The sequence below is a fragment of the Cucurbita maxima genome, unplaced genomic scaffold, assembly GCF_002738345.1.
Source record: "Cucurbita maxima cultivar Rimu unplaced genomic scaffold, Cmax_1.0 Cma_Scf00005, whole genome shotgun sequence".
Taxonomy (NCBI): Eukaryota; Viridiplantae; Streptophyta; class Magnoliopsida; order Cucurbitales; family Cucurbitaceae; genus Cucurbita; species Cucurbita maxima.
Genome location: NW_019272021.1, coordinates 4680613 through 4691174, shown reverse-complemented (window position 1 = coordinate 4691174; position 10562 = coordinate 4680613). Strand labels below are relative to the sequence as shown.

The 10562-nt window shown below is 42.3% G+C and overlaps 4 protein-coding genes across 8 annotated transcripts; 3 read left to right on the top strand and 1 right to left on the bottom strand.

Annotated features, from left to right (window-relative positions):
- Positions 1–960: 960 nt before the first annotated feature.
- Positions 961–3934, top strand: LOC111479171 (vicilin-like). Of its 2 annotated transcripts, XM_023123697.1 has the most exons (7): positions 961–1702; positions 1805–2368; positions 2440–2624; positions 2701–2778; positions 2856–3125; positions 3221–3557; positions 3643–3934. In XM_023123697.1, the coding sequence occupies exons 1-7, from the start codon at positions 1000–1002 to the stop codon at positions 3834–3836; spliced, it is 2331 nt and encodes a 776-aa protein (XP_022979465.1). In that variant the 5' UTR covers positions 961–999; the 3' UTR covers positions 3837–3934. The 2 variants fall into 2 exon arrangements, with proteins under 2 accessions (XP_022979465.1, XP_022979464.1); XM_023123696.1 differs by having other exon boundaries at positions 962–2368.
- A 210-nt stretch (positions 3935–4144) lies between these two features.
- LOC111479173 (proteasome subunit beta type-2-A-like) lies at positions 4145–6533 on the top strand. The gene is made up of 3 exons (XM_023123702.1): positions 4145–4433; positions 4524–4647; positions 5979–6533. The coding sequence occupies exons 1-3, from the start codon at positions 4276–4278 to the stop codon at positions 6312–6314; spliced, it is 618 nt and encodes a 205-aa protein (XP_022979470.1). The 5' UTR covers positions 4145–4275; the 3' UTR covers positions 6315–6533.
- Positions 6534–7125: 592 nt separating this feature from the next.
- Positions 7126–9491, bottom strand: LOC111479172 (non-specific lipid-transfer protein-like protein At2g13820). Of its 4 annotated transcripts, none has more exons than XM_023123700.1 (5): positions 9401–9491; positions 7976–9315; positions 7789–7815; positions 7650–7703; positions 7126–7574 (listed from the first exon to the last, which is right to left on the bottom strand). In XM_023123700.1, the coding sequence occupies exons 2-5, from the start codon at positions 8313–8315 to the stop codon at positions 7366–7368; spliced, it is 630 nt and encodes a 209-aa protein (XP_022979468.1). In that variant the 5' UTR covers positions 8316–9315; positions 9401–9491; the 3' UTR covers positions 7126–7365. The 4 variants fall into 4 exon arrangements, with proteins under 4 accessions (XP_022979468.1, XP_022979467.1, XP_022979466.1 ...); XM_023123699.1 differs by having other exon boundaries at positions 7976–9334; positions 9401–9477; XM_023123698.1 differs by lacking the exon at positions 9401–9491 and having other exon boundaries at positions 7976–8940; positions 9124–9278.
- LOC111479174 (non-specific lipid-transfer protein-like protein At2g13820) lies at positions 9332–10389 on the top strand. Its single transcript, XM_023123703.1, has 3 exons — positions 9332–9739; positions 9840–9899; positions 9988–10389. The coding sequence occupies exons 1-3, from the start codon at positions 9421–9423 to the stop codon at positions 10116–10118; spliced, it is 510 nt and encodes a 169-aa protein (XP_022979471.1). The 5' UTR covers positions 9332–9420; the 3' UTR covers positions 10119–10389.
- The last annotated feature ends 173 nt before the right edge of the window (positions 10390–10562 follow it).

Here is a 10562-nt window from a genome sequence, read left to right as displayed (position 1 = left end):
AAAAAAAAAAAAAAAAAAAAAAAAAAAAAAAAAAAAAAAAAAAAAAAAAAAAAAATGCTTCCTTCCCTCTTACCGACGTGAAACCTCACAATCTACCTTATTCAAGGTTTAGTGTCTTGGCTGGCACTCGTTCATCAAGGTTTAGTGTCTTGGCTGGCACTCGTTCATCTCTCCATTTAATGTGAGATCTTACAATTTACTCATTTTTAAAATCTAGCATCTTCGTTTTAGTGTCTTGGCTGACACTCGTTCATCTCTCCATTTAATGTGAGATCTTACAATTCACTCATTTTTAAAATCTAGCATCTTTGTTGACACTCGTTCTTCTCTTTCATCGATATAGAATTGTATATACTTACATGTAAGCTAGAGTTATCACCGCATCCTATTTTTGTTTCATTTTAATAGTATTTTTGTTCATTCATAGCACCAATGTACGGTCATAAGTAAAGATCAAAATGCAAAGATAAGCACAACTTAGATCCATCTCATCTCGTACCCACTGATCATCACTCACTATCCATGAGAGGATGAAGATGAAGCAAATTACCAATATTTTAAGAACTCATATCCTTTTTGTTTGATTCCCACATGAAAGAAGCCATGTTTTCGAACCAAATACCTTATGATAGTGATCCCATTTGCATGCAAACTAACACGTTGCCAATGAGGTGTCTAACAAAAGCCTCGCCCCATCGCCGCGTCGGCGCCCCTCAGCCCACCATTTGCACTCCTCACTCTCTCAAATTGTCTCCTTGCTCCATATCCTCTACTCCACTCTCCTTTATTTGTTAGAGAATCCATTATTTGCAGCTGTCTCCTCTGTTTTTTTCCTACTCACTGGTGCGTCTTTTCACCACATCACATGACACCTCCATCTCTGCCAAATTGGACACTCGGCGATCAGCATGTTACCTTAATCTTACTCCAACCTCGAGCTCTAAGTACTATAAGTAGGCATTATGGATGTGGCTGTGAAGGACATCTCGGGTCTCAAACATGGCGTTGTCTAAAGTTAAGCTCCGTTTGTGTCTCTTGGCGTTTACCCTTTTTCTTGCTTGTTTGTCTGTTGGTTTGGGTGATAAGGGTGAGAGCCTTAGCAGCGGGGCTGGGGTTGACCATGATGGATGTGTGAACCGGTGCGAGGAGCTGAAAGGGAAGAACGTGGATGAGTTTGCTGCTTGTAAGAAGGGATGTGGAGTGAACCAAAGGGGGAGTCCTCGCGCGGAGTATGAGGTGTGTCGGCTCCGGTGCCAAGTGGCGGAGCGTGGGGTGGAGCAACAACGTAAGTGTGAACAGGTCTGTGAGGAGCGGCTGAGGGAGCGAGAGCAGGGAAGGGGGGAGGATGTTGATGAGGTTGAACGGAGAGATCCTGAGTGGGAGAGAGAGGAGCAACGTCGGAGAGAACATGAGCGGGAAGAACGACGTCGTCGTGAACGTGAGAGAGAGCGTGAGAGGGGTAGAGGTCGTCGTGATGAGAATGAGAGAGATCCTAAACGTGAACAAGAAGAGAGACAACGTAGAGAGCAAGAGCGACGCCGTAGAGAGCAAGAACAAAGAGAGCGAGAACGTAGAGGCGAGAGGGACGAGGAAGATGATGAAAACCAAAGAGACCCAGATTGGCGTCGGGAGCAAGAACGCAGAGAGCAAGAGCGCCGCCGCAGAGAGCAAGAGCAAGAGCGCAGAGAACGCCAACGCAGAGGTGGGAGGGACGATGAAGATGAAAACCAAAGAGACCCAGATTGGCGTAGGGAGCAAAAGCGCAGAGAGCAAGAGCAAGAACGCAGAGAACGCGAACGTAGAGGCGGGAGGGATGATGAAGATGAAAACCAGAGAGACCCAGATTGGCGTAGGGAGCAAGAGCGTAGAGAGCAAGAGCGCCGCCGCAGAGAGCGAGAGCAAGAACGCAGAGAACGCGAACATAGAGGCGGAAGGGATGTAGAAGATGAAAACCAAAGAGACCCAGATTGGCGTAGAGAGCAAGAACGACGTCGTAGAGAGGAAGAACAGAGAGAACGAGAATGGGAAAGAGAGCATGGGAGAAGGGGACGAGAAGAGCAGAGAAGCAGGGAAGATGAACGGAGACGTCATGAACGACAACATGGGGGAAGAAGCCGTGTAAATCAAGTAGCCATTCGACGAACAGAGCAAGAACAGAGCAACAACCCCTACTACTTTCAGGAACAGCGTTTTCAATCAAGGTACAGGTCTGACGAGGGCCATTGGAGGGTGCTGGAGAGATTCTCCGAGAGGTCGGAGCTTTTGAAAGGAATTAAAAACCAGCGATTGGCACTTCTTGAGGCCCGCCCTCACACCTTCATCGTCCCCCATCACTTGGATGCGGAATGTGTTCTCTTGGTCGTAAGAGGCAAGTTTTTTCCTCTGTTTTTGGCTTTATGGAAATGGAGCTTGTTTTAATCTCGACATTATCTTTTCTAGGAAGAGCGACGATCACTACAGTAGTGCAGGAGAAGAGGGAAACTAGGAAAGAGAGTTACAACGTTGAATCAGGGGATGTTATGACGATCCCGGCCGGAACAACTTTATACTTGGCAAACCAAGAAAATGAAGATCTCCAGATCGTGAAATTGGTTCAACCCGTCAACAATCCGGGCGAATTCAAGGTTTTGAGGACTTTTCTTCAGAGAATTGAATGATGTTCCAGTGGCTGTTTACTCGAGCTTCCTGGTTTTGTTGCAGGATTATCTATCCGCCGGAGGTGAATCTCAAGCATATTACAGCGTTTTCAGCAATGATGTTCTCGAAGCTGCTCTAAACGTCAGTTTCTTTCTCTTCTCTAAATGGATACTCTTTTAACTTCCCAGAATGATATAATTATTGGAATGAAATTGCAGATTCCACGGGATAAACTAGAGAGGATATTCAAGCAGAGAAGGGAGAGAGGAGGAAAAATCGTAAGGGCATCACAAGAGCAACTAAGAGCGTTGAGCCAACGAGCCACCTCCGTAAGAAAAGGTAGTCGGGGAGTCAGAGCTCCGATCAAGCTCGAAAGCCAGACCCCTGTTTACAACAACCAATACGGTCAAATGTTTGAGGCTTGCCCTGATGAGTTCCCCCAACTTCGGAGAACCGATGTGGCCACTTCCGTCGTCGATATCAAACAAGTATTGAAGCAAGCTCTGAAATCCACAATTGTCCAATACCTAATTCATAGAATTCTCGAATATAGTTCTATAACCGTTGTTGTTGTCATTTTCAGGGTGGAATGATGGTGCCCCACTTCAACTCAAGAGCGACATGGGTGGTGTTCGTTTCAGAAGGAGCTGGATCCTTCGAGATGGCCTGCCCTCACATACAGAGCAGCCAGTGGCAGCGAGGAAGGAGAGAGGAAGAACGACATTGGAGAAGGGAGGAAGAAGAGGAACGCGAAGAAAGAAGCGGTAGATTCGAAAGAGTTGCCGGTCGTCTATCAGAGGGCGGCGTACTCGTAATTCCGGCAGGCCATCCAATCGCCATCATGGCTTCCCCTAATGAGAATCTCCGCTTGGTCGGGTTCGGAATCAATGCCGAAAACAACCACAGAAACTTCCTCGCTGGTAAAAGATTGTACAAATTACTCGTTAATTACCCTCCCCCAATTTTACTACCAACAAAACCCTAAATCATGAAAATCTGACGCAGGGAGAGAGAACATAATGAACGAATTAGACAGAGAAGCAAAGGAACTTGCCTTCAACGTAGAAGGAAAGCAAGCCGATGAGATATTCAGAAGCCAGAGAGAATCGTTCTTCACAGAAGGGCCGGAAGGTGGTCGGAGGAGGTCGACGGAGAGAAGCCCGTTGTTGTCGATTCTGAAACTGGCTGGTTACTTCTGAAAGAGAAGGAAGGAAATGGAGGAGGGCGCGCTTATGAATGAATATCTATGAAAAGAGGGGCTTTTCAACCTTTATATAATATTATCTTTTTTTTTTTTCCTCTCTTTTTTTCTGTCGAGTTTTAGCTCTAAAGAAGGCGGTTGCTTTCTTCCGGTGTAAAAATCTATAAATAAATAATAATAAATAAATAAATGTGTTTTTGCCTTTTTCTATGCATTTATTTTTTATTTTTGGGTTACAAAATAAATTTAAAAAAGAAAATAATTTAAATCCAAATTTTGAAAAATAAAAATGTAAAATGAAAAAGCCGTGAGAGTGAGAGAACTTGTTCTTCAAGTCGCTGCTGTAAAAGCATATAATTTCGGAAGGGGGCTCCCGAATTTCACAAAAGCTTGTAAACACCAGATCGATTTCAACAAGAAGAAGAACGAAGAAGAGAATGGAGAGCGTATTTGGATTTGTTGGCAACGGATTCGTCATAGTGGCGGCTGACACATCGGCGGTGCATAGTATTTTGGTTCATAAATCCAACGAGGACAAGATCATGGTTCTCGATTCCCACAAGCTCGTCGCAGCTAGCGGCGAACCTGGCGACAGGTTTGAGGTTTTTATTGATGGAAGTCTTGTTTCTTCTCTAATCGTTTGTCTTTTGTCAATTATGCGTTGCTTTCGACTGTGATTCGATAGGGTTCAGTTCACGGAGTATATACAGAAGAATGTGGCTTTGTATCAGTTTCGCAATGGTATCCCTTTGACCTCTGCTGCTGCTGCTAATTTTACTCGTGGTGAACTCGCAACCGCCTTGCGGAAGGTAATATCATTTCTTCTTACTATAACTTTCATTTGACTAAATTTTTTAGTTTTGGGAACGTTGGATCATGGGGGTTGTTTTAAGCGGTTCTAATAATTCATCGTGATGAAGAAGTATGAATAGTTTTGTCTTCAATCTAACTTTTACTAGTTTGTGGAGCTTAAAACTGTTCAAATGTTTACAGAGCGAGGGAATATTGTCTTGGTTTGTTTTTTCGAAACCCCGATTTCTGTCATCTTTAAGGATGCCTCACAATGGAAAGAAACTAGACCGATAACCATCTCCGGATGTTGTATGTTAAACACTTTGATTTGCGTTTTTGTTCTTGTATCCAGCTGTGTAGAGTGTAGGCAGGCCAAAGTTCATGTATTTCTCTTATATCATGTTTTGTCTTGCTATTATCATCCTATTGGTTCATTCCTTACTATTAGGGATGGCATTTCTTAACTCAGAAAGTTAACAATGATGAGCTTATGTATTATACTCTACTTCTTGTACGAGAAATAGAACCAAGTCCACTGATAAATATTGTCATCTTTGGATTTTTCCTTTAAAGACTTCTCCGGAAGGTTTTAAAATGCGTCGGTTGGAGAAAGGTTTCCACACCCTTATAAGAAATGTTTCGCACCTTTATAAGAAATGTTTTGATCCCCTCTCCAACCAATATAGGATCTCACAATCTACTCCCTTGGGGGCCAGTGTCCTCGCTGGCACTCCGCTCGGTGTCTGGTTTTGATACCATTTGTAACAGCCCAAGCCCACTGCTAGCAGATATTGTCCTTGTAACCTCATTTAATTTCATTAAATTCTGCTAGAGATGTGTTCAAATGTAATTTGATGTGTTGGTGGGCGAGATCGGGTTGGCTTTAAAATGGTATGGCATGTGATGCGGTGACGACTGCATAGAATACTAATGACTTTCAGGAAAGCTGGTTCGTGTTTACATGTACACTCTTTATGTCTAGTTCTATGAAATCTTCCTTGATCTTGCTCCCCTAGCGTGCACAAGGGTGACCTCTTTTTCTAGTGTCTTTGTGTCTCTTACTGAGTTGTCTGCTTGTCAAAGTACCAATTATCATGTTTCACCACTACAACTAAGTTTTTAGCCACTGGGGCACAAGTCTTTATTCATCAAGGATAAGCTAGGCTCGATGTAGAACTCGTGTAAACAACGAGCACATAAAAGAGGAGTTTTACTGTGTAATTTTGTTTTTGTGCTTAGAGCATAATAATAAGTGATCCACTATTCTTCTTATAATCCTGCATTTAGCTGTATCTTTGAATGAGCCGTAACTGTCTCCTGATTTCAATTGTGAGTTTTTGATTTTCAGAATCCATATTCTGTGAACATTCTTTTGGCGGGATATGACAAGGAGACAGGCCCATCCCTGTTTTACATTGACTATATTGCCACCCTTCACAAGGTTGACAAGGGAGCTTTTGGTTATGGATCTTACTTTTCACTCTCCATGATGGATAGACACTACCATAGTGGTATGACAGAAGAAGAAGCTATTGATTTGGTTGATAAATGTATACTTGAGATCAGGTCCAGGCTTGTTGTGGCCCCACCGAACTTCGTTATCAAAATTGTAGACAAGAATGGAGCTAGGGAGGTTGCTTGGCGTCAATCCATCAAGGATGGAGCTAGCGTTCCTTCAGCTTAAGATTTAAATGTTATATCAGCAGAGGTTTGCTTTTCTTTCTGTCTTTTTTACTTTGTATGGGTAAAATACACCCTCTTCTGCTCTTGTTTCAGACAGTCTGATAGAGTAATGCTGTGGTTAACGTGAACACAATCTGAACTATAGATTGATTTATCATCTGCTGTGCTGAAGTTCAAAGGTGCTATTTATGAATACATTCATATTGAAGTTGCCTCACAATGAATTGTTGGTAGTTTTTTCTTTGATAAGCACTGGTAGACATTGTTCTATTTGGAAGAACTTTCTCTTCTAAGCTTCCCTTCAAAGTTTTTAAAACACGTGTGCTAGTAAAAGGTTTTTCACACTTTTATAAAGAGTGTTTTGTTATATTTTCCAACCGATGTGGAATCTCACAAATCTATCCCCCTTATGAGACTTCGCGTCCTTGTTGGCACACCGCTCGGTGTCCACTCCCCATTCGGGGCTCAACGTTCTTCTTGACACACCGTCCGATGTCTGGTTCTGATATCATTTATAACCGCCTAAGTCCATTGTTAGTAGATATTGTCCTGTTTGGTTTTTGTCTTTCGGGCTTCTCCCAAGATTTTTAAAACGCGTATGATAGGAAGAAGTTTCTACTCCTTGTAAAAATGTTTTGTTCTACTCCTCATCTGACGAAAGTGAGATCTTACAAGTCATCCTAGAAATGACTTGAAAAGCGAGCAACTCACATTTCTAGCACTATTTGTTTAGGGCGAGGATAGTGCTTGAGGTTTAACTATTATCATAATAGACTCCATAGTCTCCAAACTATTTTAATTTATGTGGGAAAAGCAATAAAATGAGGAACTTAAATTGACTATAAACAAATTAACAAACAATTCTCGGTATGTCTGCTTTTTAGGTATACAAGCAGTCACTCCTCTGAACCAACTCAAAGCCCAAAAACCTAATCAAACAACTATTCCACTCAAAACTCAAAAGAATTAACTCCCCACAATTACAAATAAATAAACATATCTTTGTTATTTTTTGTTGGAATCAATAAATCAACAAATATTGGATAAGCAATCTAGTATAGCCTCGAAACCATACAACTCAATGCCAATCCCAGAAGATAGAAGTTGTAAGTGGGTATTGTAGCAGATGACGGAGTCAGTTCAGGTGAAATCCCAGTCCCGGCATCAGTGGTCGTGGTCGGAGTTTCAGGCGGAGTTAGAAACTCTGTGGTGTCTGCTTCCGGTGACTGTGCAGGCGTGGCAGGTTGAGGGATGCCAGAACCTAATCAAGAAATGCATAGCATTTGGAGATCAACACAAGTTTTTCAAACTCAAAGCCTAAGTGTGAAATATGTACCTAGTGGAGTTGGTGATGCATCAGGAGACAGGGCTGGACCAAGTGAGATAGGACCTATCAAAACATACCAAAAAACTGTCATCATCCTCCTCCCCATAAAAACATCAGTCTTGTCACTCTTTGAAGAAAAGCATATTACCTGGAGCTGGAATAGGAGCAGCAGAGGCTGCAAAAGAACACAAACAAACACCAAGTTATCAACTTTTTCGTTCAGAAATGGATCAAATCGAAGAAGATATGGAGATGGAGATTTGAACTTTGATCTCATGGTTAATGACACTTATTTGTTCTATGTTGTCAATTTTAAAGAAAGTTAGGAGTTGTACCTCTGCATTGGACTGGGACGCCAGGCATGTTACAGGCACGAGGAAGAGAAATCGCCAACGATCGGTTGATGGGTAGTTGGAAGGGAACGCTTGCAGTGACAATGAGACAGAGGCAATCCATTCCTGTGCCAGTGAGCGACCTTAGATAATCACAACAGCTTGCAGTTGGTGAAGTGCCATTTGCTGTGCTGTTTGTGAGCAAGTTCATGCAAGGAGTGAAGCGAGCAATCATGGAAGGATTGCAGGGTGAATTGATCTGACCCAAAACTGGAAGAATTGCTACAGCAAACGCTAGAGCGAGCACCAGGATTGTTCGGGCAAGGGGAACAAATGGCTTCATTGGGATAACTCTTGTGGGCAAGTGTATGATAATGTTCCGACGCTTTGGATTTGGAAGTTTATTGGAGTTAAGAGGAAAAGATGAAGGAATTTATAGAAGAGGGTTAGTCAAAGTAAGAGGGAGTGGAGGGGAAGCCATGGGATAGGTTTTGAAGCTCAACTACCTCAGCAACCACTTGCAGGCTTCAGCAGAGCTCAAATCCATTACGGCTATACTTCAGAGTTCAAACTGACATTCTTGTGCTCCCTCAATTCTTTGAATAATATAGATAATATTTTTATAAAAATTCAATAAAAAGGTTACATTAGTTTCGCTCCGATCTCGGGACTACGCCCAATTTTCTACAACTTCAGAAATTCATTGGTCTACAAAACAAATGAGGCTTGGCTTGCCCACGGTTCCTTTGATTTTGGCAGATTTTTGCTTCAAAACTTAGCAGTATTAATGTATCCCGCCTGTGCATGTGCTTCTTAAGAGACTATAACTCCTATTGAGGGGGCTGGAGCCGCAGGCCTACTGCATATCAACCACTGCACATGTACTCCTCTTTTGATCAGTGTGGAAGGACATGCCTTGTGCAGGACGTCTGTTCTTACTTTCTTCTTCCCATCATACTTTTGTTTATCTAACCCGCAGCAAAATTTCTCGAAGGGTTAGGATAACCATTGACCAAACACAGAAAGATATAAAAGTCGAAGGCAACAGAAGGATCAAACTAGGATTACGCTTCCTACACGCTATTAAAGTTTAGCCACCCAAATCAACAGCCTTAACGACTCCTAAAAGTCCTAAGTTTCTGAGTTTTTACCTGATGAAGAAGTTGGTTGCCGTGATAACCGATCATATACTTTCCCAAGTCCAGGCATTAGGTGTCAAAGCGCCAAAGTTGACCAGCTAGCTTAGCTCCAATAGCTCCAACAAAGAAAACTGTTAAGGAAGTAGGAAAAGTGGTTCACCAAATCAAACTTCTCTCCATCTGTCCCTTTCGTCCTTCCATTCCCTACAAAAACCACACAATTCTGCTCGGAACTTCAGAAATCAAACTCTCTAACCTTCTGAGTTCTCATCAAATAAACTCTCTTTACCATTCCCAAAAGTAGTTGTAATGGAACACACAAAGATGGTGATGACTCTAGTTGCGGTTATTGTTGCTGTGCACTGGGCAGGAGCAGCCGCACAGTCGGACTGTACAAATGTGCTGATCAGCTTGTCGCCATGCTTTAATTACATTACAGGGAACTCCTCTACCCCATCACAAGCATGCTGCACACAGCTTGCAAGTGTTGTCCGTTCACAACCACAATGCTTGTGCCAGGTCCTGAATGGTGGTGGCTCGTCGCTTGGGATCAATATCAACCAAACCCAGGCCCTGGCTCTTCCCCGAGTTTGCAATGTTCAGACTCCTTCCATCAGCAGCTGCAATGGTAAGAATTCAAGTGGAAAATTTATGAGCAGGCGGATTATTTATGGACTAATATCAATCTCAATCTAAAGCGCTAACTTGTAATACCTGAAAATTGTCAGTTGCTACTCCCACCGGCTCTCCAGCAGGAGCACCAGAATCTTCAAACAACGTTCCTTCAGGTAAGAACAAAACAAACGCTTAACTGTATGCTCTATCAGTTTGTTCATATGGCAACTACACAATTAAAATACCTTACTGCTTGTGCAGGACCTGGATCAAAGACTGTTCCATCAACAGACAACGACTCATCAGACGGAACCTCGAACACTTTGTCAAAACCTCTACTATTCTCCATCTTGTTGGCTTCTGCATATGCTTCAGCTTTCAAGTTGTACTGATCTTCTTATCAGTAGCCTATCTTCTACAAATCCTTGTTTATTGTTCATTTATTGCATTTATATTTTTCCTGGAGTGTCCATTATGTAAAACATCCCTTTTGTTTAGGGTGTTTTTTTATCGCCATATTCTCCTCTTGTGGGCATTTGTTTCCAAAAACTTGTATTACATCAGAGATTCTTTCGAATAAATTACACGATTATGTGCTTGTGAGTTTTATACTGACCGGAAGCAACATGAATCAATGAAATGAATGTCTAATATAGTTATGAACAAATTCAATCATCTAAAAATGAATTTGAATGAAGTTACAAAAATTATCTTCATTTTCCATTAAACATAGGTCCAAATAAGCCTGCTTCCAGTCAATTGTTACCTTAGGAAGTCCACTCATCAGGAGAAATTCTCAACATGGTAACAAGAAAAGAGGGGGGGGGGGGGGGGGG

Bases quoted from the DNA above. Each gene is read 5' to 3' on its own strand.
- LOC111479171 (XM_023123696.1), top strand. From the start codon at position 1,000: ATGGCGTTGTCTAAAGTTAAGCTCCGTTTGTGTCTCTTGGCGTTTACC. The intron at 2,625-2,700 runs GTTTTGAGGACT...GTTTTGTTGCAG, and splicing joins ACAATCCGGGCGAATTCAAG to GATTATCTATCCGCCGGAGG. The intron at 3,558-3,642 runs GTAAAAGATTGT...AATCTGACGCAG, and splicing joins CCACAGAAACTTCCTCGCTG to GGAGAGAGAACATAATGAAC.
- LOC111479173 (XM_023123702.1), top strand. From the start codon at position 4,276: ATGGAGAGCGTATTTGGATTTGTTGGCAACGGATTCGTCATAGTGGCG. The intron at 4,434-4,523 runs GTTTGAGGTTTT...GTGATTCGATAG, and splicing joins AGCGGCGAACCTGGCGACAG to GGTTCAGTTCACGGAGTATA. The intron at 4,648-5,978 runs GTAATATCATTT...TTTGATTTTCAG, and splicing joins TCGCAACCGCCTTGCGGAAG to AATCCATATTCTGTGAACAT.
- LOC111479172 (XM_023123700.1), bottom strand. From the start codon at position 8,315: ATGAAGCCATTTGTTCCCCTTGCCCGAACAATCCTGGTGCTCGCTCTA. The intron at 7,816-7,975 runs GTACAACTCCTA...GTTCTTTTGCAG, and splicing joins CGTCCCAGTCCAATGCAGAG to CCTCTGCTGCTCCTATTCCA. The intron at 7,704-7,788 runs GTAATATGCTTT...ATGTTTTGATAG, and splicing joins TGCTCCTATTCCAGCTCCAG to GTCCTATCTCACTTGGTCCA.
- LOC111479174 (XM_023123703.1), top strand. From the start codon at position 9,421: ATGGAACACACAAAGATGGTGATGACTCTAGTTGCGGTTATTGTTGCT. The intron at 9,740-9,839 runs GTAAGAATTCAA...GAAAATTGTCAG, and splicing joins TTCCATCAGCAGCTGCAATG to TTGCTACTCCCACCGGCTCT. The intron at 9,900-9,987 runs GTAAGAACAAAA...CTGCTTGTGCAG, and splicing joins TTCAAACAACGTTCCTTCAG to GACCTGGATCAAAGACTGTT.